The sequence below is a fragment of the Nicotiana tomentosiformis genome, chromosome 12 (assembly GCF_000390325.3).
Source record: "Nicotiana tomentosiformis chromosome 12, ASM39032v3, whole genome shotgun sequence".
Taxonomy (NCBI): domain Eukaryota; kingdom Viridiplantae; phylum Streptophyta; class Magnoliopsida; order Solanales; family Solanaceae; genus Nicotiana; species Nicotiana tomentosiformis.
The window spans coordinates 134,465,568-134,488,911 of NC_090823.1; the positions used below are offsets into that span (position 1 = coordinate 134,465,568).

General features: G+C 35.7%; 3 protein-coding genes across 3 annotated transcripts; all 3 read left to right on the forward strand.

The window, feature by feature from the left end:
• The first annotated feature begins 298 nt into the window (after positions 1 to 298).
• On the forward strand, positions 299 to 895 carry LOC138903439 (uncharacterized). Its single transcript, XM_070191411.1, has one exon. It carries the CDS (start codon positions 299 to 301, stop codon positions 893 to 895), a length of 597 nt encoding a protein of 198 aa, XP_070047512.1.
• A 1,026-nt stretch (positions 896 to 1,921) lies between these two features.
• On the forward strand, positions 1,922 to 2,544 carry LOC138903440 (uncharacterized). The gene is made up of 2 exons (XM_070191412.1): positions 1,922 to 2,071; positions 2,167 to 2,544. The coding sequence occupies exons 1-2, from the start codon at positions 1,922 to 1,924 to the stop codon at positions 2,542 to 2,544; spliced, it is 528 nt and encodes a 175-aa protein (XP_070047513.1).
• Positions 2,545 to 21,468: 18,924 nt separating this feature from the next.
• Positions 21,469 to 21,975, forward strand: LOC138903441 (uncharacterized). The gene has a single exon (XM_070191413.1). It carries the CDS (start codon positions 21,469 to 21,471, stop codon positions 21,973 to 21,975), a length of 507 nt encoding a protein of 168 aa, XP_070047514.1.
• The last annotated feature ends 1,369 nt before the right edge of the window (positions 21,976 to 23,344 follow it).

Genomic DNA, 23,344 nt, shown 5'->3' on the forward strand with positions numbered 1-23,344 from the left:
GACCATTGAAAAAGGAGCTTCTCTCAAGAATTGGACTACTGCACCATCCCGGGCCCGTCGAGTTCCTGGGTAGCCTGGCAATTATCATCAATTATTTTAAAGCAATCTTTTGAGCATCTAAGACATTTTCAGTATTTTGTTTTGAACGTATTTTGTTTTGAAATAATTGCTCGAGTCATCGAGCCGTACTTGTTGACGTTTTTCAAATTTTATTAATACGTTGCAATTTTTAGTATTTATAGTTATTCTTTATATTTTTTCTCTCTACAACATTATTATTACCTAACCCGATAAACCTATGACTGTGACATGTAATGAAGCAACGCGACATAAGGATAATGATTCAGAGGATCTGGAAGACGACGTAATACCTAAGGAAATTGTCAGAAAAGGGAAAAACTTTGAAAACAAGCCTAAGTCTAATTTGGATGAGACTGAAACAGTTAACTTAGGAGACTTTGAAACAGTCAAGGAAACACGTATAAGCATCCATCTATCACCGTCAAAGAAGGAAGAATACACCAAATTTCTGAAAGAGTATGAAGATATTTTTGCATGGTCCTACGATGATATGACTGGTTTGAGCACATCCATAGTGGCTCACAAGCTACGTACCGATCCCATGTGTCCACGTGTTAAACAGAAACTCAGAAAATTCAAGCCAAATATGAGTTTGAAAATAAAAGAGAAAGTCACTAAGCAAATCAAAGCCAAGGTTCTCAGAGTGGTTGAGTATCCGACTTGGTTGGCCAACATAGTGCCAGTCCCGAAAAAAGACGGGAATGTTAGAGTGTGTGTCAATTATCGAGATTTAAACAGAGCGAGTCCCAAAGATGATGTATCATTTTCCAATATACACATACTGATCGACAACTGTGCCAAACATGAACTCTAGTCTTTTGTGATTTGCTTCGCGGGGTATCATTAGACCTGGATGGATGAAGAGGATGCTGAAAAGACAACCTTTATCATACCATGGGGGATGTACTGCTATAAAACGATGTCGTTTGACCTGAAGAATGCTGGAGCCACTTACATGAGAGCCATACCAACCATTTTCCACGACATGATACACAAGGAAATAGAGGTGTACGCGGATGACATCATCATCAAATCTAGAAGAAGCACAGATCATATAGCAGACTTGAGTAAATTCTTTTATCAGCTTCGAAGGTACAATCTGAAACTGAATCCTGCAAAGTGTGCCTTCGGAGTCCTTGCCGGAAAATTTCTAGGATTCATCGTCAGTCGTCGAGGGATTGAATTGGACCCGTCAAAGGTTAAATTTATCCAGGACTTGCCACCGCCGAAGAATAAGAAAGATGTGATGAGCTTCTAAGGGCGACTCAACTACATCAACCGTTTCATAGCACAATCAACCGTGATCTGTGAGTCGATCTTCAAAATGCTGAAGAATGATGCTGCAACAAGCTGGACTGAAGAATGTCATAAAGCCTTCGACAAAATCAAGGAGTATTTATCCAAACTGCCCGTTCTAGTCCCACCAGAGCCAGGAAGACCACTGTTACTTTATTTGTATGTACTGGATGGAGCTTTCGGTTGTGTTTTGGGACAACATGATGAAACTGGAAGAAAGGAGCACGCAATATATTATTTGAGCAAGAAATTCACACCTTACGAAGCCTGGTACTCTTTGCTGGAGCGCACCTGTTGCGCTTTAGGATGGATAGCTCAAAAGTTGAGGCATTGTTTCTGTGCATACACCACATATCTCACATCAAAGATGGATCCACTGAAATACATCTTCTAGAAACCTATGCCTACGAGAAAGTTAGCAAAATAGCAAATATTGCTGAGTGAATTCGACATCAACTATGTAACTCAGAAGGCGGTAAAAGGGCAAGCATTGGCAGATCATTTGGCAGAAAATCCTGTGGACGGAGAATACGAACCATTGAAAATGTATTTTCCCGACGAAGAGGTGTCATTCGTAGGAGAAGATATCACTGAAGCATATGATGGTTGTAGAATGTTTTTCGACGGAGCTACAAACTTCAAAGGAGTGGGTATCGAAGCTGTATTAGTATTAGAAACTGGCCAACACTATCCGGTATCTACAAAACTCAGTTTCCATGTACCAACAATATTTTAGAATATGAGGCTTGTATCTTGGGACTCAAGTTGGCCATTGACATGAATGTTCAGAAGTTGCTGGTGATTGGAGATGCCGATATTTTGGTGCATCAGGTTTTAGGAGAATGGGCTACCAAGAACACCAAACTATTACCATATTTTTACTGTGTACAAGAGCTAATCAAGAGATTCACGAAGATAGAGTTTAAACATGTTCCGAGGATTCAAAATGAGTTCGCAGATGCATTGGCCACTTTGTCTTACATGATACAACACCCAGACAAGAACTTCATCGATCATATCCCAATAGGAATTCATAAACAACTGGCTTATTGTGCTCATGTTAAAGAGGAAAGTGACGGGAGTCTTTGGTTCAACGACATCAAAGAATACTTGGCAAAGGGAGACTATCCGGAACATGCAACTCATACTCAGAAGCGCACACTCTGAAGGTTAGCCAACCATTTCTTTCAAAGTGGAGGAATTTTGTACAGAAGGACTCTAGACCTGGGATTATTACGGTGTGTGGACGCTAAGGAAGCATCCATATTGCTCGAGGAAATACATGCCGGAACCTGCGGACCGCACATGAATGGCTTTGTCTTAGCCAAGAAAATGCTAAGAGCAGGATATTTCTGGATGACTATGGAAACAGACTGCATCAAGTATGTCCAGAAGTGTCACCAGTGCCAGATACATGCTGATATGATACGAGTGTCACCCAATGAACTCAATGCAACAAGTTCACCCTAGCCTTTCTCCGCTTGGGGCATGAATGTCATCGGTCCAATCGAACTCGCTGCTTCAAATGGGCATAGGTTCATTCTAGTGGCCATAGATTATTTCACAAAGTGGGTTGATGCCGCATCTTACAAAGCTGTAACTAAGAAGGTCATCGCAGATTTTGTTCGGGATCACATTGTTTGTCAATTTGGAGTACCAGAGTCAATCATCACCGACAATGCCGCCAATATCAACAATGATTTAATGAAAGCCATGTGTGAAACTTTCAAGATCAGGCATAAGAACTCCACAACATACAGGCCGTAGATGAATGGAGTTGTAGAAGCCACCAACAAAAACATCAAGAAAATACTAAGGAAAATGGTAGACAATTACAAACAATGGCACGAGAAGCTACCCTTTGCTCAGCTCGGGTATCATACCACGGTTTGCACATCAACTGTGGCAACTCCTTACCTGCTGGTCTACGGTATGGAAGCGGTTATCCCTGCCGAAGTAGAAATCCCTTCTCTAAGAATCATACAAGAAGCTGAGCTCAGCAACGCATAATGGGTACAGATCCAATATGAATAACTGGCTCTCATCGATGGAAAAATAATGGATGTTGTATGTCATGGTCAAATCTACCATAATAGAATGGCAAGAGCTTTCAACAAAAAGGTTAGACCAAGACAATTCACACCAGGGCAGTTAGTGTTAAAGCGGATCTTTCCACATCAGGACGAAGCCAAGGGGAAGTTCTCACCCAACTGGCAAGGTCCCTACATGGTTCATCAAGTACTAATGGGAGGAACACTCATACTTGCAGAAATGGACGGAGAGATTTGGCCAGAACATATCAACTCGGATGCAGTCAAGAGATACTATGTTTAGGATTGTTTACATGTCTTCACTTGATGTAACTGAACTACGCTTGACCTGATTCCCATTTAAGAGGTGATACGTAGGCAGCCCTGTGGTTTCAGTCACATCTTAATAAAATCTTCATTTTCCCCACGATCAGAAACTGGGGCAAGATCGCAAGTTCAGCCAACTTCGTCATATACGGAACAACAAAAAGTATTGTCATAAGTATGCATTTAAACTGGGGCAGAATTCTAAGTCAAGGATGTCGCAATGTCTCTAAAATGTGTCACAGTCACCGATTTATCTAAATTATTTGATGTCGCATACGAATACATTTCAAATAACTATATTTATCAAATACATTGCATATTTTTCGAAAGTTTTATTTCTATGACAGCCAGATGTTGCCCAGGATAACTTAAACGAGATCCCAAGACAAGAGCAAAGGCCGAGCAAGAAGACAAAAGCACGAACCAACCTCCCCCCCCCTCCCCCACAAAATTCACGATTTTCTTTGGATGCAGGCACGATAAAACAACATTATTCGCAGATACATCAAGTCACTACCTTCATGGCGACAAATTACCTAGCGCAGACACCTCCAGCTAAGAAATACTTTACTTTACCACCGCCTTCTCATCATTTGCATAAGGTTAAGCTCTATCTCCTCTTCTTGCATGAGGCTAAGCATTGCCTCCCTAATTGCATAAGGCTAAGCATTGCCTTTCTTCGTATGAGACTAAGCATTGTCTCTTCTTCTTGTATGAGGCTAAGCATTGCCTACCCAATTGTATAAGGCTAAGCATTTCCTTTCCCCACATGAGACTAAGCATTGTCTCTTCTTTTTGCATGAGGCTAAGCATTGCCTCCCTAATTGCATGAGGCTAAGAAGTAAGAACTGCCTTTCCTGCATGAGACTAAGCGTTGTCTCCTCTTCTTGCATAAGGCTAAGCATTGCCTCCCTAATTGCATGAGGCTAAGAACTGCCTTTCCAACATGAGACTAAGCATTGTCTCCTCTTCTTGAATAAGGCTAAGCATTGCCTCTCTAATTCCATGAGACTAAGCATTGTCTCCCCTAATCGCATGAGACTAAACACTGTCTCCATGAGACTAAGCATTGTCTCCTCTTCTTGCATAAGGCTAAGCACTGGTTTTCTTGCATAAGGCTAAGCATTGTCTCCCTAATTGCATAAGGCTAAGCACTGCCTTTCCTGCATGAGACTAAGCATTGTCTCATCTTTCCTGCATGATACTAATCTTTGTCGCATCTTCTCGCATGAGGCTAAGCATTGCCTCCCTAATCGTATAAGGCTAAGCATTGCCTTTCCTGCATGAGACTAAGCATTGTCTCCTCTTCTCACATAAGGCTAAGCATTGCCTCCCCAATTGCATAAGGCCAAGTATTGCCTTTACCCGCACAAGACTAAGCATTGGTCCCCCCTTTTGGCATAAGGCTAAGCATTGCCTTTTCCTTACATTAGATTAAATACTATCTCCATTACGCTATCTAAAACCCTGCACTATCCTCTGTTCACCTAGGGGCTAAGCACTGCCCTCATCTTATAAAAGACTAAGCCTTGTCTTGTCTCATCTTCGCATATGCCTAAGCATCCTATCTGTGCACTTCATAGGTTGAAACATCACTATTTTGTCCAAAGGCGTCATAGTCCGAAGACATCATCCTCATAGTCGGGAGACACCATTCCATGGCCTAAGGATCTCTCAAAATTGCACATTATTATTCAAAGGCGTCATAGTCTAGAGGCACCATCCTCGTGGCATGAGGACATCATTTCATGGCCTGCGAATCCCTTGTCATACACTTCATGGCCCAGGACATCATGGTCTGAGGACGTCATCCTCACCGTCCAAAGACAATCTTCATGGTCCAAAGGGAATTTGCATCACGTTTAAATTGTCGCAATAACCCATATATATTCGCGTGCGCCATGTTTTAAGTTTTGCAGGTAACCCAGGAAGTAACCATTCTTCAAACAGGAGAAATCTTCGCTCTGGTTTCCATTCACAACGTTCACATCCTGCAATTGTTTCAAACATAACCGACCATCATCGATTACCCTCCTTTTACTCTATGACCGTTCAGATATTTGCCCGGTGATACATCCGTAATGTTTCAAATTCACATTCATGACTCCGCATAAATTCATCCGATATTATCCTACCCAAAAGAACCCTTTCCAAAACATAAAACCATTCCTATAGCAACTCCATCGGTTTCGTTCACTGTTGGATCCTAACTACACACAGCTTGATTCCTATAACACCAGGGATATGTAGGCAACTCATGAACCCGGGTTCGGCACCCAATTTTTTAAATCCCATCATTCTTCACTCAATTTGGCCAAAATTGGTCATCATTTTCTTTACCTAACAACTCTTTCATCATTCCCGGATAAAGAGGGGCTGCTGTTGATACCCAATTTGCCCTCATATTTTCTCAAATAATATATGTACTTGAAAAACATCCTTTTTTGCATCACTATTTAGCTTACAAATCTATACGAGCATTTTTCTATAATTTTCCATAATTGTTAGAGCTTTTAAATTGATTTTTCTGTACTTAAATTACTTGAATAATTATTAATTACTCCTTCAAATTATTTTTTGATGACCTAGTTACCTAAAATTATTATTTTGCACCTATAATACATGTTTCAAATATTTTTACTTCATTATATATAATTACATTAGCATTTTTGAGGTATTTGCACAATTTTACAGTAATAGCCTATACTCATCCATAATTGCTTTTATTTATGTTATTTGTGTCAAAATAGTATTTTTATATTTTTATAATGCTAAATTATTATTTATTATCATTTTAGTGCATAAATAGTATTTGTATTTATTTATTAATCACTTTTTATAAATTACTTTTTTTATAAATTTTGCATATTTAAATAGTAGCCCAGGTTTAAACCAATTTTTCGAACAAAAATGGCCCAGCACCTTAGCCCAATAAACCCCAAGCCCAAACCAGGCGACCCTTGTACCCAACCCAGTTGTGACCTGCTTAATAACCCGCCCCGCTTCCCCGTTTGATCTTGGTCGTTGATCGTAAATGATCAACGACCCATAATTAACCTACCCGTTCCTTTTTATTACCCCTTACCCAAAACCCTAGCCAATTTATACCAACCCGCCGCCCCTAAACGCTCAATCTCCCCATCACTCTTTTGAGGAACCCTAGTCGCCTCCCCTTAATTCCCTCTCCTAATCCCACGGATAATGGGATTCCCCAATTAGTTACTTACCATATCAGTGTTCCTTCGTTAGTGGGTATTTCTCTATGGTGTTACATAAGTACTTGCTCTATTTTGTCAAGTGTAAACCTCCGAATCAAGGGAGATTAGCTTCACCTTTTGCTGATTCTGCTTGATATTATTTCCTTATTTTTGTTAATTTTATAGTATTGCCTTGTTTGTTTGCCAGATTTCTACAACTATATAAACCCCTCCCCATTCCCCTTTAGGAGACACCTGAATCGCTAGATTTTTACTAAAAATTAGAGCTATCAGTTTATTGTTCTCTCGTTCTCTTGTTCTATACCTTGATTCTTGGCCGGCTGAAAGCCAAGGCCATCGGGATTCGACTTTTCTAACTTTTCTTGGTGCGAGCACTGTCCGAGGTTCATTTGAAGCCCTTGGGAATTTTGACGCATTGAGATTCTAGGTTCTTATTCTTTGTTGATAATCAGAAACATTGTGGAATTTGTTCTTTCTTATTGTCCGTTTAACTGGTAAGTCACTTGGCTTTGCAATTTCGTTCTTATGTGTTTATGATTTGCACATTCTTACCTCTGAAATTCATGGCTTAAGGTGTTTTTGGGCTACTTTTGTGTGCAACTTTTGCATTTGTTTTGAACCTCTTTAGTATTTAATTTTACCTAATGTTGCCAGTTCTGAGACATGTTTATGCCTAATTTGAATAATTTGAACCCTCTTAAGTGCATTAGTTTACTATGTCAATACTCGAATGCCTACATTTGCTATTTGACATGAGCTTGATTTCCCACTCTGTTCTGAATCTCTGTAATGACATAATTGCACATGTAATGTGTTCTAATCTATGTTAAGACCTTTTCTATCAACTATGATCTGCTCCTCTGCTGATGTGTCTCACAACATGTCTCTGTTTTGCTTAATCATATATCCTTAGTGACTGCTTGAAACCTTTAGAATATTTATCTTAGTTTGTGTTTCCATACCATGTTTGATACTTTTCTACTTCATGATATAAGTTAACATGGCTGTCTTATGATATTGTGATGAATCCTTAGCATAATTTGGACCTTTAAGCTTTAAACCTTTTAAGTTAGTGCCCCACTTAAACTTGTTTGATAATATGCACCTTAGTATGATAATCTGGTTGATCTTGTAATCTCAAGGAACTTGATTCTCCTCCAACTCCCAATGTGCTTTCTGCCAATGTGTTATTTTTGCTAAGGGTTGCACCTGCTTCTAAATCTTCTTGACCTTTTTGATTAACTGTTCTGTTTTCTCAACTTTGCTATGTCTACTTTCTAAACTATAAGTGTATTTCCTCAACTTTTGTCCCTTCACCACTGTCCACTCCCTCTTATTTGTTACATGTGCTATTCTGAACCTATCATTCTTGGTCGGCCGAAAGCCAAGGCCACCAAGGCTCTTACTACTGACCTCCCTACTGTGAGCACTGCTCGGGGTCCCTTTGAGACCCTTGTGAACTCTGGCACACTAGGCTTTGGTGTCTTTTAGCCACTCTCTTTACTACTGATACCTGAGCTATCTCTGACACTCGACTCTTTCTTCCTACTATCTACTGAATATGTAAACTGGTTGATTTAAGTGATTTTATGTCTAGGTAATAATGGTCAATCTATGGTTGTTTGGTTTGGCTTGAGTTCTCCTATGGCTTCAGGGTTGTGCTGATGAATATAGTTCCCTGTTGGGAATCTGGGTATGCTATGTCAGAGTTGTTGAAGGCCCAAGCAATGCTGCGTATTTGCTTTTGGGCCCGTTGAGGCCTACTGTCGTTGCTTGTATATTATTTTATAATTACATTTATCATTGGGTCTGTAATAACTCTGTAATGAATAATTGGGGTGATAGTGAAACTGGGGAACGAGTATACTCTGATATTTACATGTAAGGGTAGAAAACATGCCCATAGGATTCATGTGATTTACTTGTTATCCGACTTGTTGTATATGCCCTTTAACTTCCACTGGTACAAATCATGCCTTTAGGAAACTCACACACTAACATAACTTGTCTACCATCAAAGCACGGGGGTAAACCCTCTATTTATTCTACTGATGTGTGCTACTAGACAGCATACATGAAATAAATGCCAGTGAACTTTCTTTCGATTTGTATGATTATAGCATATTCATTAGATACCCTGCCTATAGGATTTGACTAGCTTATGTTCTATTTTCACCTATAAATCATACCTATAGGAACTTGACTAATCAATTATCTACAGTTATTGTTATTGCTCCACCTAGATAACCTGCTCATAGAGGTAAAGTGTTATAAAAAGAAGGTTCGATTCTCAATTGTTAGAGATCTTGCCTATAGGATACTGTCATTCGCTTAATATTGTTTATCCCCTTGTCAAGGCTGGGTTCCCAGAACTATTTTCATTTGCTTAACTATGCCACTATTAGATATCATGTTTGTAGGACAATGTCATCTTTCTAAAACTGGTATCTAAAACCAACGTTAACAACAATTGGTTTACTGCTTCCTCGTCTAAGCCACTAGAAGCAGTAATGTCATATAAGTGCGTTTGAATCCAAGGTCACATAGAAACCATGTCTATAGGGCTTAATAATTTCTAATTGGCTTCAGTTCTGAAACTGTCCAATGCTCATTGTGAGAACCTATTTTATGTTGTCTAAGTGTGGAGGCTAACTTGAGCCTTAAACTGCTCTCATTTGAAGTCCAATTTATTTTGTATGTCGCTTAATTTTATCATTTTGAGCAACCTAAGTTTAGTCTAGAACCATCCTAAATAGAGGTCCAATGCCTCCTGGACCATAGGTATGGGACGGGTAGTGCACGCAAAGGGCACGACTTAGAATTGAATTAGAGCGCTTAGGTAAACAACTTTAACATAGTAATCGGGTAGAAGGAGATGATAGTTTGTGCCTGCTGAATAATATGAGTAACTCCCTACCTCAAGGGAGTTACGAAGTATTATTTATGTTGCACGGGGTGATCCTTTAGGCTAAAAAACTTAGGACCCCTTTCTCTTCTTTATTCGTTTAACATCTAATATAGGTTTAATAGTTATATCCTTGTAATCCTTACTTCTCATTGTGTTAATAAATTCATTTGACCCGTACTCTCTTTGTTTATCTTGCCTAATTATAATCCACGTAGTCTTAAGTTCGATCGGGACCCACAGTTGTGGACCTCGAAGAGTGCCTAACACCTTCTCTTTGAGGTAATTTGAGCCCTTGCCTGATCCTTGGTGGCGTTGACTAGTCAAACAGAGTTATCTGCATGATATGTGCCCTAACGCACCTTAAAAATCATTAGGTGGCGACTCTTCTCTTCTTTAACACATTATCTCCCATCCAAAAGAGTTGTCACGACGTCGAAACCCGCTTTTCGCGAGAAAACGGGGCGCAAAAACTTGTATTTAATTCCTTTAAAAAAAGGGCTCGAAATGTAATTGTAACCGATTTACCTAGTCTTAGAGACTAAGTGTCACCACGACGCCTGTAGTGGGATTTTGGGTCGTGACATCTCCTTAATTATTTATTTATTTTTTATTCTTTCATTGTCACAATTTATGCAACACTACTATTATTTGAAGAGTCAAACTATTTTTTCTTTTATTACGATTTTTTGCAATTTTTTATTCAATTAAATATAATTAGAATTGGTTAAATATTGGTTATTCTTATTTTGGTGATCCCTATCCATACTGTGGAGGACCACACTTATGGTAAAATTGTGAATCTCAATCTTATGAGTGAAATTTGTATAATGTGTGTGATTGTCAAGGTGGCCATTGGGATGGTTGTCCTAATTCTTTTTACCCTTCTGTGAGCCCTTATTATGATATTTTCAATAATGTTTGTGAGTAAGATAAGAGCAATGAAGTGGAGAATGTAGAGCGTGTTGCTCGTATTATGGACATGGTGAGGCAAGTAGCCGAGCAACAAGATGAAATTCAAAAAAAGACTGCCTTAGAAAATAAAGTATTGTAGGCTAGAATGGAAGAATTAATGGCCAATTTTCAAGAAGAACCTCATCTCGACAAAGAGAGTGAATTCCCACAAGAAGATAATTTTGAAGAAGCAGATATAGTAAGCCAATCTTACCTATAGGAACAAGATCAAGTAATGAAATTTCATAAGTTTCTCCGTAATGGTCTTTCAAATATGGTAGAACAACTGATAGAAGGAAGAACTGAGCTCAGACAAGAGATAGACCAATTTGGTTCAGATATCCATGACATGTAGGCTCGATTAAAAAAAAAAGATTGAGGCGTCTGATACCCAACAATAAATTATTGTGGATACTGGCCAACATGTGGAGCAAAAAAAGGTAGTGTTGATGATGCCTAGGTTGAGAAAGTGTGCAAAAGTGAGTATGTTAAAAGTAAAGCATTTTTAGAGTTGGAGCGTATTGGACCTCATTCTAAACACTTTTCTATATTGTGTTTGGTTGGTGACACGAGAATCCATCCACCCGAGCCTATGAAGGAATCAATAGATGGGGAACAAAGTGCATACATTCTGAAATTTATGATGCCAAGGAGACAAAATGGCATCCCTCACTTAAGGGCCAAATATTGCAAGATGCAATATCTATTGCTTTGTTCCTTTATTTTCACACCACCGCCTCAGGAACGTGACAGAAAAATTGATACAAAATTGGGGGCTCAATTCATATCCTCAAAAAAGAAGGAAAAGTGGTGAAAGTGATGGTGTCGTGCCGCGACGTTAAATCAAGCGCTTGTTGGGAAGCAACCCAACTTTATTTTTTATTTTTATTTTTGTTTATTTATTTTTTTATTGTGTTATTTTTGTGTTTTGTAGGAGTAGGAGTATGGAGTCAAAGTCAATAGGCGTATGCAAAATCGAGCTGGTGGTTGGCACTAAGTGTAGGGTGCTCGCACAAAGGACCATACTTGGGAGAAGCCTGAGTATCCCATGAGCTGCTAATACTTCAGCTTTTGGCCTACCAGGGAGTCTCTTTTACCCTCTTGTTATTTATTGTATGCATTGAGGACATTGCATAATTTTAAGTGTGGGGTGAGGAGATTGTCTGGATGGTTTTCTACGCTATCTTAGCTTAGTTGTAGTACTATTTCTAAGTGTAGTAATTTTTGTGTAAAGAAAAAAAAATGAAAAAAAATGAAAATTGAGAGAAAAGTTTTTTTTAGATTTTTCCCGACGATGGATTTTGTGGATTGCTTTCTTGAGGGATTAAGGTCCAATAAAAAATACAATAATTTTTTTTTTGTTCTAGTTAGTTTTAGTTAGGTAATAATCTCCCTTGGTTTTCTTTGTGCATCGGTTCTTTTCTAAGGAATGTAATTTGAACCGGAAAAGTTTTTTATTTTTAAGATCAGATTTTTTTAGGAGTAGTATAAGAGAGAGAGAAGATATACCCTTTGTGACTTTTTTGATACTAGCATATATAGGCCTGAGCTTGAGTAGTATTTTCCTCTCAGTGCTTGAGTAATGAATAAAATAGCAGACTTTCTGACACATAGGCTGAGGGGTGTGACTCTGTATATAGCTTATTCTTATTTTGTTGTTCGCTATGATCATGTCTGTCTTATAGTAGAATTGATCCATCTTGATTGATACTTGTGCTTTGTGGGGTGAGGATTGCTTACATATATTCTAAGTTTTGCAACATAGTCTAGAACTTGCCCTGCATGTTATTGAAGCAAAATAAAAGTGTTGCTTTGTTTAGAAGATGATAATAGGCTTTATTTGGTATGTCTTGTGAATTTTAGCCTTTTCGGATATTATACAACTAGTCTGCCCTTTGAGCTTGTAGCCTTTTGCTTGGAAGCCATATTTTTACCTTGATTCTTTTGTTGAATCCCTAGTTTTTGCACCCTGCTTCCTTGAGCATTGTTGCTTAGACAACGATATTAATTGATAAATTTGAAGAAAAGGATGATTAAGTAAAAAAGGTGACTAACGATAGCTGACAAGTGATAAAAATGCTCTCTTGAAAATAATGTGAAAAAAAAAAAGAAAAAAAAAGAACGAAGAAAAAAAATTGCGTTGAAAACAAATGAAACGATCTTGATACGAGGAAAATTCTTGTGAAACAATTGATGAAGTGAGTACTAAAAAATAAAATTAAGAGATGAAAATAATGATTGATGAAGTCTAAAAGTGCAAAGTGGTTAGGGAAGTGTAAGTCACTATTATATAATTCTCCTATCCGCCCTCTAGCCAACACTACGACCCGTTAAAGTCATATTTGATTTTATTCGAGCATACTTAATTAGTAGAGATGTACATAATGGGCAAGCATATGGTTCTTTGTGCATACATGTGAATTTCTTGTGAGTGTGAGAGCTGTTCTTTGATGCTAAGTCCTTAATTTATATTCATTATTTGATTTGCGTGTATGGACTATTTATTCTTATGAGGGCACTTGTTTCATGATAGATAGGTGATGTTATTAGATTTATTTGACAGAGTAGGCAAGGGAGCTTAAATTTGATGAGTTAGTGTCCCTCTCGTAGGTTAAGAGGTTAGAAGTTTATTATTTGCTTGTCACTTGTATATTTTGCATGATGATTAGGAAGTATATATCTGATGGTTTGAGTTGCTATAGGACCTAATTGTTAGTATCAACCAAAGTGATGGTGTTTCTAAGCTTGATTTATTGAGAGTATTTTAATGTTGACTCGAGGACGAGCAACAGTTTAAGTGTGGGGTTCTGATGTTCGGCCAAAAATATATGTATTTAACCATTGTTGCCTCATATTCTAGTACTTTTAATCATCTTTTGAGTACTAATTATATTACTTTGTGCTTAATATTATATTTCAACTGTGTATGAATAAAGCAGTGTGAAGATGAAGAGATTTGCAGCAAAATTGAATAAAACATAGAAAGAAAGAAAAACGAGACAAAGGGAGGACACCTTTTGGTGTTTCCCCCCAAATGTAAGACAAGAAAAGAATGAAATCCAATTCAAATCAAGATAAGAATTGAGATTACAAAAACGTTTCTCGTTTGTGCGCGACGTGCTGGCATGGAACCTGTGTTGCGGGATTTTTTTTTCTATTTCGTCCGGAACAAGGTTATTTCGATCGAAGACGCCCTCAACTCATATAAAAGTAAGTCTAAATATATTTTGGGAGGAGAACATGCTATTTTGGAGGGGAGAATATAAACAACGCTTGGAGGAGGCTTCTAACTAGTTTTTCTTGTATTCTCTTCCTTTAATCTCATAGTTTATTAGTTTTAGAGTTGTGGGATGTTACATGAATGTTGTAGTTTGAAACTTGAATTGTTCTTATTATTTTATCATATTGGTTTATTTATTCAATCTTGTGATTCATTATTTGATTGCTTACTATCTACGGATCTAAGATTGAACTTGGGAGAGGGAATTCTAGATTGCATATAAGAATGAGTAGAGCGAGATCTTGAACCTGGATTACGGGGAACAAATTTGCGGTTAGTATAGGGATATACCTAATCGTCTTGCTTGGTTATTATACGGGAATTATTAATGCGTTCTTGTTAATCCCAATTCCATAGAAATAGAGGCGTTAGGTTAGCTTGAATATGGGAGTAGCATTTTGGGAGAATAGTACGAGCAATACTAACCATGTCAATCAATAAATCAGGTAAATTAATTAGACAATTTAAGTTGAAGACTCAGTGGGATTGTTAGCTAACCCATAGCTCTAGAATATAGACTCTCATTGAATTCGTGTCTAATTTCGCCAATTTATTTTCTTTAGTTTCTTAGTTTACTACTTTAGATTAGCTTTAGTTAAACAATCACACCTAAGGAATCGTTTGAATAATCAATAATATATATCAACTATTTCATCAGGTACCTACTATATTTCACCATCACGTGTATCAAGTAACTTTATCAGCCAGGATGATGCTTTACTTATAATGATTTTAATTCCACTGATATATTACTCATTAACTTAAATATCTACTTTACATTCCACTAATATAATATTACAAGTTTAAACTTCATTTACCAACATATTTCTTACTAAGCATAATTTATGTAAAGTCCAATGAATCTTTGGCTTAAATAGGCTAATTACTAGCTTAATAACGTGATTTTAGTGACACAAATGGGTAGAGGATGTCACGTTGATTTATGAAAAAAAAATGGTTAGAACATGGATACAATTATTTGGTGTATAACTCAGAAGAATAATAAAATAGCGAGATCGCAGTCATGTTCGAGGTTCTTAAATTAATTTGTAGCAGCAGTTTTTATGATTATAAACATTACATAAGTGTTGATTAATGAAGCATATAACAAGTAATATGAGTATAATTAGTGGTGGGCCAAATGAGGTCTTAATTATTCTTAGAGTGGGAACTTAATCCCTCACGTGCTGCTGAAAATTTTGGCAGCATACCACATGACTTATGCAAAATTATATTTAGTTATTAAATTAATATTTCAATTCCTTGGAAACTCTAAAAAGAAAGAGGGATACAACTTACATAAATATAATATAAAATAAGGAAGAGAGAACCAAGACTTTCTTTTGGCTTCTCCTTGACGCTAAGGTAGGCATTCTGCCCTTTTAGCTACTGGAAATTTGAAGGAGGGCTTAGGTAGAGTGAAAGTTTTACAATCGATCAAGTTCTTAAAGATAAGTGGTAGCAACAGTAAGAGATAGAAAATCATCTCTAGTTTCTCTGTAAGGTATCCATAAACTCCCTCTAATATTTTTATCACTTTTAAAATATATGTGTGTTGATATTTAAGAGAGAGTATTTAGTATATATAGGTTGTGATATAAACCACAGATAAGAATTAATTTGAAGAATTTGGAGACTTAGGGATTCTTGTTTGGGGTGAATCTTGAAATAGGTCAATCTTGGGTTAAAATATTTGAAAATTTTAGGATGTTTTGAGTATTAACTCACTACACATATATGACATATTATGTAGATTGAACTCTGTCAAGGCAAGCTTTAGCTAACTTAGAGCGACTTCAAGGTATGTCGATCTCCTAGTTACTTGTGTATTATCAAATTTACTCCTGGCTTCGAATTATAGTTGGATGATATTCCGTGCACATTAGGGATAGGCTTTCATGGCCTACTCTTGGTTTGGACAAAGATAAATAAAAAAAATGTGTCTTGTCTAGCTGTGCGGGAGCGGTACCGCAACCTTTTTGGATCCTTTATATATTACATAACAAAGTAATTTTTGGCTGATGGCCTTTAAAAGAAAAAAATATGAATAAAAAAAATATATGCCTCGTCTAGCTGTACAAGAGTGGTACGACAACCTTCTTGGATCCTTGACTGTACACATTGGCCTAACTATTCAGGGATGGTACGACAGTCTTCATGGATGGCATCCTGATGTATTCCAGCACTATGTGTGCCATTGACATTGAGATACTAGATAATGAGGACGATACTAATGAGATATTGGACATATGAAAGAGGTCTAAATGAATAAAACTTAAATTCGTATTCTTGCAAATTTATCCTTTATTGTGATTTTGTGTACCTTATCTTCCTTAATTTAATCGAGATATTTATCTTTTGCCATGTTATATAAATTATAATTTGTATAACTCTTATACAAACGTTAGTGGCGGCTATGACGCATATCTGAGTATTTCAATACTCAGGCATCATTTGTTTAAATGGTGTTAGGTTTAGCAGATGGTCGAGTGCAAGGCAGTCATCGCACATGCTAGAGTTTTCACAGCTTTCTCTCTTTTGGTGAGCCCACCTTCGTACTCGTGGGACCACAATATTTCAGTTGTATAATTTTGTATAGTGCAGACAAGCTCCGTAACTTTATTACTTTATTTGTAGCGTCATGGAGGCTCCGTAGAGGATTTATATTATCTTAGGGGAATGGGTACTCATATGACATTGCGGATGATATTTTTACTTATGTCTAGTTTATGTTTTTTTGATGAAATTTTATTGTTAATGAAGTTTATCTTATTTCTCTCATATAATATTGTAATTACTTAAATGGATTGAGCTACACGATAACGAGTTGGGGTATGTATTATGCAATATAATAAATTCTTAGCATGAAATTCAATATTACAGTTGTGGCAGAAAAATATTTATATTTGTAGCACATTGTTCCATTAAAATAAGAATATTAATTATTAATCCCTAAACATAATCAATTTGAATGGAAAGTCAATAATTCTTTGTACAAAAATCATTCTTTTTTTTCATCTTCTTAATTTTGTTTTCTACCGAAGCCAATATATTTTCTAAATTTGTTCCATTCGTTTTCTTTTTAATTATCTTTCTTAAGTTTTTCTCTTCCTTCTTTCTTCCTTTCTTACTATAGAGATCTTACTTCAATAATAATATACGTTAATATATACAAAACGTATATATAAAATAATATACATTGAATTAACACATATAACGTATACAAAAAATATACATAAACAATATATCTTCAATTAAGATGACACTTAGACATGTGAAATATACATAAAAAATATATCTTAAATTTAATTAAGATAGCATATAAATATACAAAAACAATATAAAAAATACATCCTGAATTAAAATAGCACTTGACATATAAAATATATTTAAAATATACATTAAAAATATATTTTAAAATAAGATGGCACTTCACAAATAAATATACAAAAATTATATACATAGAAATACATTTTGAATTAAAGTGATACTTGATATACAAAGTATAAAAGACGTATAAATCAATACATCTTGAATTTAGGTGGCATTCACATATGCATCAGATTTTTAAAAATGGAGTGAAGAAGATGCATGTTGGAAAGGGAGAATGGAGATGGACAAAAAAAGTACTTCCCGTGATTAGTGAGTTAGTTAACTTATTAAATGTTGAGCTTAATTTTTATAATATGCAAATAATGAAGAAAAAAAATGCTCTTTATGGAATAAGCAATACTTTTGCATTTTTCTTTTACCTCCATATACATATGTTCATTATCAGTGAACATGACGCATATTCATTCCCATTTGAATTCAATGGACTTCAAACAGATATGTAACAAAATTTTCTAATGTATTAATAATAAATTTCCTTGCGAGAGAACGCATAGCATTCTATAGGTACATAGGATCAAACGTAAAGCAACGCTCTCTTTGCAGAGTTGTAGGCGGCGCTCTATCGTATCTCATAAACCAATTCATAAGGGAGTTGATTAGAAAATCCTCTGTGTCCAAGAAGTACCTTAGCATGCCAAATTTATGTCGAAGGTACGGCTCAAGTAAGCCTTAGTTTTTCAATTAGTTTTTCAAAAGTCCCAACAAAAATAAAGAGAAAAAAGCTACAGGTTTATCTTCATTCTTTTATGATTTTCTCAAGCTTCTAAAAAACATAAAATCACAGTATCTTCATTGGAGTAGACCCCAAAGATTTCGAATATCAACATATATAACAAAATATATTATCGGAAAATCTATGGGTTCACTTATATGGGGAAAAATCTATCTATGTACTATTCGGAATAGTTTAAATTTTGCCTTTCGTGGTGTTTTTGATCTATTAATATTCTTTCCATTTGTAACTTATTTCATATTTGTCTTTGTCATTAACAAGACTCTAACATGATATGTGAACTCCATGTATTCAAAATATTCGAGAGAAAGGGTCCAGTTATGCCTGTGTATTTAGAACGATTCAATTACTTTCAAGCTTTTGGTCACTTAATACTCATGTCGCTGCAAATCTTGTCGCATTTTTCCTTAACATTAATGGAGCTCAATCGTGAAATGGGTGGACTCCGTGTTTTAACATTCTTCAAGAGAACGACTCCAAATTTATGTATGTGTTACTCGAAATAGTAAAAATTTGCCTTTGTTCAACTTTTGGTCACTTGTACTTTTGTCATTAGAAAATTGTCTCGTATGTGTTCTTGTCATTAATAAAGCTTCAAGAAATTTGTGGAAAATTTGAGTCTAAAGAAATTTTTGAGACTTTCACCTAAAAAGAAGGTAACATTAGACTAAAATTTAATGAATGAAAAGATTAAGCAATTCTGAATAGTTCTGAGCAATTTTTCTTTAGAAAATACAAAAACATAAAAAATTTAGAAATAGCGGCGCTTTAGTTGTATTTAGCGGCACTCTGATAAATAAAATTTTAAGAAAATAAAAAAATGGAAAAAATTAGAAATAGCGGCCCTTTATTAAATAAAATTTAGAAAAATTTAAAAATTTCGGTACTTTTATTGCATTCAACCTTTCACAAGTTAGAATTTTCTTTATAAATAATCGATTATATATCTCAATAAATGTACTTTAATTTGGTAATAAAAAATATGTAAATTTTGTTCATTTAAAAATACTAGTCTCTATGTTCGTGCTTTGCACGAATATATTTTGCATGCGTACCTAAAGTAATAAACTTTCAACTATTCATTATATAATACTATGTTATTGTAACTCTATTGTACCATCTATTTTTAAGTAGAAATAGAAAGGAAAATATTCAAGAAAGAGGATTTCCAGTAATATATCTAATAAAATTTAAATTCACTAACTATGGCTAAGAAGATTAATTAAAAACAGTTATCAAGTAAATTAGGGGAACTCAATCATATTCCATATACACTCTATTATTTAGGATATCATAAGTTGGTTTTCCTCTTTCGTGCCGAACTTGATCGTCATTTTCTACAAAATTCCTATTCATCGTCACTATAAAGAAAACAATATCGACATTCAAGCTGCCAATGTCAACGCAGAACAATTGATATAAATTTTCGTGTTGTTCAAAGAGTCATATTACATCGTTATGTGGAATATTCTAAATACAACAAAGTAATTTCACATCTTTCAAGTGCTTTAACTAATAAAATATTGCAGGATTGTTTTACGACATGACCTCAGGCCACACATAATAAAAGCCATATAACACAAAAGAGAGAAATAATCATAGATGTGAACTGCTTCATAACAAAGTTATACTAAAAGTTTGTATTAGCTAAAAGGTGGACAATATTTTTATAGAATATATTCATAAAATATAATTTAATGCAATAGACTGAGATGTTACTAATATTTATAATTTAGTAACACAGACTATGAGTTACAAAGTACTACAGAGTAATATTTATTTGAGATTGGAGCACTGTATTTTAATCTAAAGAGGGTAAAGTTACTTCAAAGTTCAAATTATTAATTAGACAATTAAAGTCCTAAATATTACTATGTTTTGAGCAATAGTGGGTCAATATGTCTTTTTATAACAACAAAATATAGTAGATTATCCTTAAAAACATATTTTTTAAAGGAACATGCCGTAGGTTTCTAATATAAATTTAGAATCATATCGAATAATTATGATAGATTTTTAATTCTATAAAAAGAAATAAAAAATTTATCGAACTGAACTGAACAAATTTTATAGAAAAAATATGTTCTATAAATTGTTTTTCTATAGTATTTTATATGTGTTAACGATATTTTTTAGAACAAACAAATTTAGAAGCATTTATTTCAAGGTACCGTTAGTTCACTCCTACTATATTACTTTATTTATAAATTTTATTACGTGAATAGTTGAAAAGCTCAAACTACATGAATGTTTAATTCCCTAACGTGTGATGCATATCACGTTGAGTCAAAAGCTTTGCAAATTGTCTGATCAATCGATGTGTATGCTAAAGGTACCGTAATTATTTTAGATCAGTATATATGTGTCTCATATTTAATTATCACGTGTTAATCATCAAAGAGTTGCATCCCATGCTATCCGGTGTATTTCTTACTAAATATTGTTTAACACTACTATTATTATTTAGATGTGTCTAGTTAGTTGGGTTTGATGAATGTCGTGGTAGAACGAATTTGAGCTAAACACCATTAAATATAGTGCCATGTTAAATTACCTCTCAAACTTTAAATTCAAGTTTTTGAATAAGTCTCGTGTCTAATATCTAATGAGAATACAATATGATAGTGAAGATGTATATAGTTGTGTAGAATCTTCTAGAATTAGTTATGTAGTCAGTTAGTTTAGGTTGTTAGTTAGCTGATACATCATCTGTATAGGTATGTGAATATACTGTACAAAAATACAAGAGAGAAAATTTTCATTTCATTTCTCCCTTTCAATATTTCTCTCTCTAATACATTCAACTCCACAATCTCTTCTGCCGATTAGGGTTCATCAATTACCCCTAAAATTAATATGGTATCAGAGTAATTAATCGCGATTGCGAGTACACGACATTGATTCTGGGAGACTCTGTTAGTTCAATGATTCAATTAATAGGAGACTCTGTTAGTTCAACGATTCAATTAATAGGTGAGTTATAAAATTGAGATTCAACAATGGTGACAAAGACAGATTTGTACCATAATCATCTACTGTTCATTCATCCTTCAGACATGACGGGAGCTCCGATAATATCGATCCAGCTGACTGGTTCTGACAATTACATCACCCGGAGTCGAGCGATGAAAATCTAGCTGCTTGGGAAGTACAAGCTAGGGTTAGTCGATGGGACTCTAAAAAGGGGGGATTTTGATGCAGAACTAGGTCATCAGTGGGACCGATGTAACGCCATCATTTTAGGATAGATCATGAGCTCAGTATCAAAGGAATTGATAACAGAGATTGTGTATGCGAAGAATGCTAGAGCTGTTTGGAAAGATTTGAGGGAACGATTTGATAAGGTGAACATTTCACGAGTGTATCAGATGCATAAAGCAATAGCTACAATTACTCAAGGAGCTGATAGTGTGTTAGTGTATTTCTCCAAACTTCGTAATATCTGGAATGAGTTTGACAACATGGTGCCACCTCTATGTGATTGTGCCAAGTCTAAAAATTTCATTGAATTCATGCAAAAATATAAGGTCTTACAGTTTTTTATGGGCTTGAATAAAACCTACGAACAAGCTAGAAGCCAAATCTTGATGACTAGCCCTATACCAAGAATTAATAAGGCATATTCAATGTTGGTTGAGAGGGAAAGCCAAAGATCAGTGGCCAACATCATGACAGCAGGGGATGTAAGTGATTCTGCAGCTCTTTTGGCTGGTAAGGGTGATAAGCACCAGAATTATCAGAGACCAAAAAGAAACTAGAATACGCAATATGACTATTGTAACATGAAAGGTCATACGAAGGAAGGATGCTACAAAATTATTGGATATCCTGCAAGTTTCAAAGGGAAGAAGAAAATGAACAATGCATATAATGCTTGTGCTGAAAATAATCACCCCAATGTAACTGCTCGAAATACATGAGGCATTGGTCAGCCTGAGGGATTTAACAAAGGAGAAATGGCTAGAGCACCACAATTGACCACATAGCAGTATGATCAGATCATGAAGATGTTGAGTCTGAATATCAATCGAGAACCACAACAGGAAAATACAGCCAACATGGCAGGTAATGCTTATTCATTTCTTGTTGATATAGCAAAGGCACACTGGATAATAGACACGGGAGCAACCAATCACATGGTTGCATATCTAAGATTGTTGAATAATGTTAAAGCAGTTAACATTAAAGACACTAAGAAGGTTAATCTACCAAATGGGGAAGTAGTACATGTGACACATATTGGGAATTGTAGAGTCACAGGAACAGGGGAAATCAAAGATGTGTTGTTTTTACCTGATTTCCAATACAACCTTATGTCGGTGTCTAAGGTGACAAGGGATCTTAAATGTCTGGTTGCATTCTACCATGACTTTTGTTTGTTCCATGACCTCTTCAATGGGGAGGTGAAGGGTATGGGTAGAGAGAAAGATAGACTTTACCTACTAGTATCACAAATAAATAAAGCAGCTGGAGCATAACCAAGGGAAGTCACAAGAGGACTAACAGTCACATAGAAATAAAGAATAAGTAATGGTGTTGCACAAGAGATTGGCATATGCTTCAGGAGGAGCTATGAAAAAACTTCTAGGTTACAACTTAGAAGTATGCCAATCTGTAATAGATAGTTGTGATGTATGTCCACTAGCCAAACACCACAGATTACCTTTTCCTTCAAGTACTAATAGATCAAATAAAGTGTTTCAATTGTTGTATTTGGATGTCTGGGGCCCATATAATACACCAACTTTTGATGAAAATAAGTACTTCTTAACGATAGTAGATGACTATTCTCGCGTGACATGGATTTTTCTGTTGAAAGTTAAATCAGATGTCATCATAGTCCTTAAAAGTTTCCTTAAAATGATTGCAACTCAGTTTAGTGCAGTGGTTCAGGCAATAAGGTCTGATAATGAAGGGGAGTTTGTGAACTCAGAAATGCAGGACTTGTTTAGGTCCTTTGGAATCATACATCAGAGAACCTATGCTTACACACCCTAGCAAACTGTGGTAGCAGAGAGAAAGCACAGGCACCTCCTTGAAGTTGCCAGGTCAATCAAATTTCAAGGTCACATTCCTATCAGGTTTTGGGGACACTGCATACTAGCTGCAACTTATGTGATCAATAGA

Excerpts from the sequence above, each read along its gene's own strand:
- LOC138903440 (XM_070191412.1), top strand. The coding sequence starts at position 1,922 with ATGTATTTTCCCGACGAAGAGGTGTCATTCGTAGGAGAAGATATCACT. Across the intron at positions 2,072-2,166 it reads AAACTGGCCAACACTATCCG|AAGTTGCTGGTGATTGGAGA; the intron begins GTATCTACAAAA and ends ATGAATGTTCAG.
- LOC138903439 (XM_070191411.1), top strand. The coding sequence starts at position 299 with ATGACTGTGACATGTAATGAAGCAACGCGACATAAGGATAATGATTCA.
- LOC138903441 (XM_070191413.1), top strand. The coding sequence starts at position 21,469 with ATGAGCTCAGTATCAAAGGAATTGATAACAGAGATTGTGTATGCGAAG.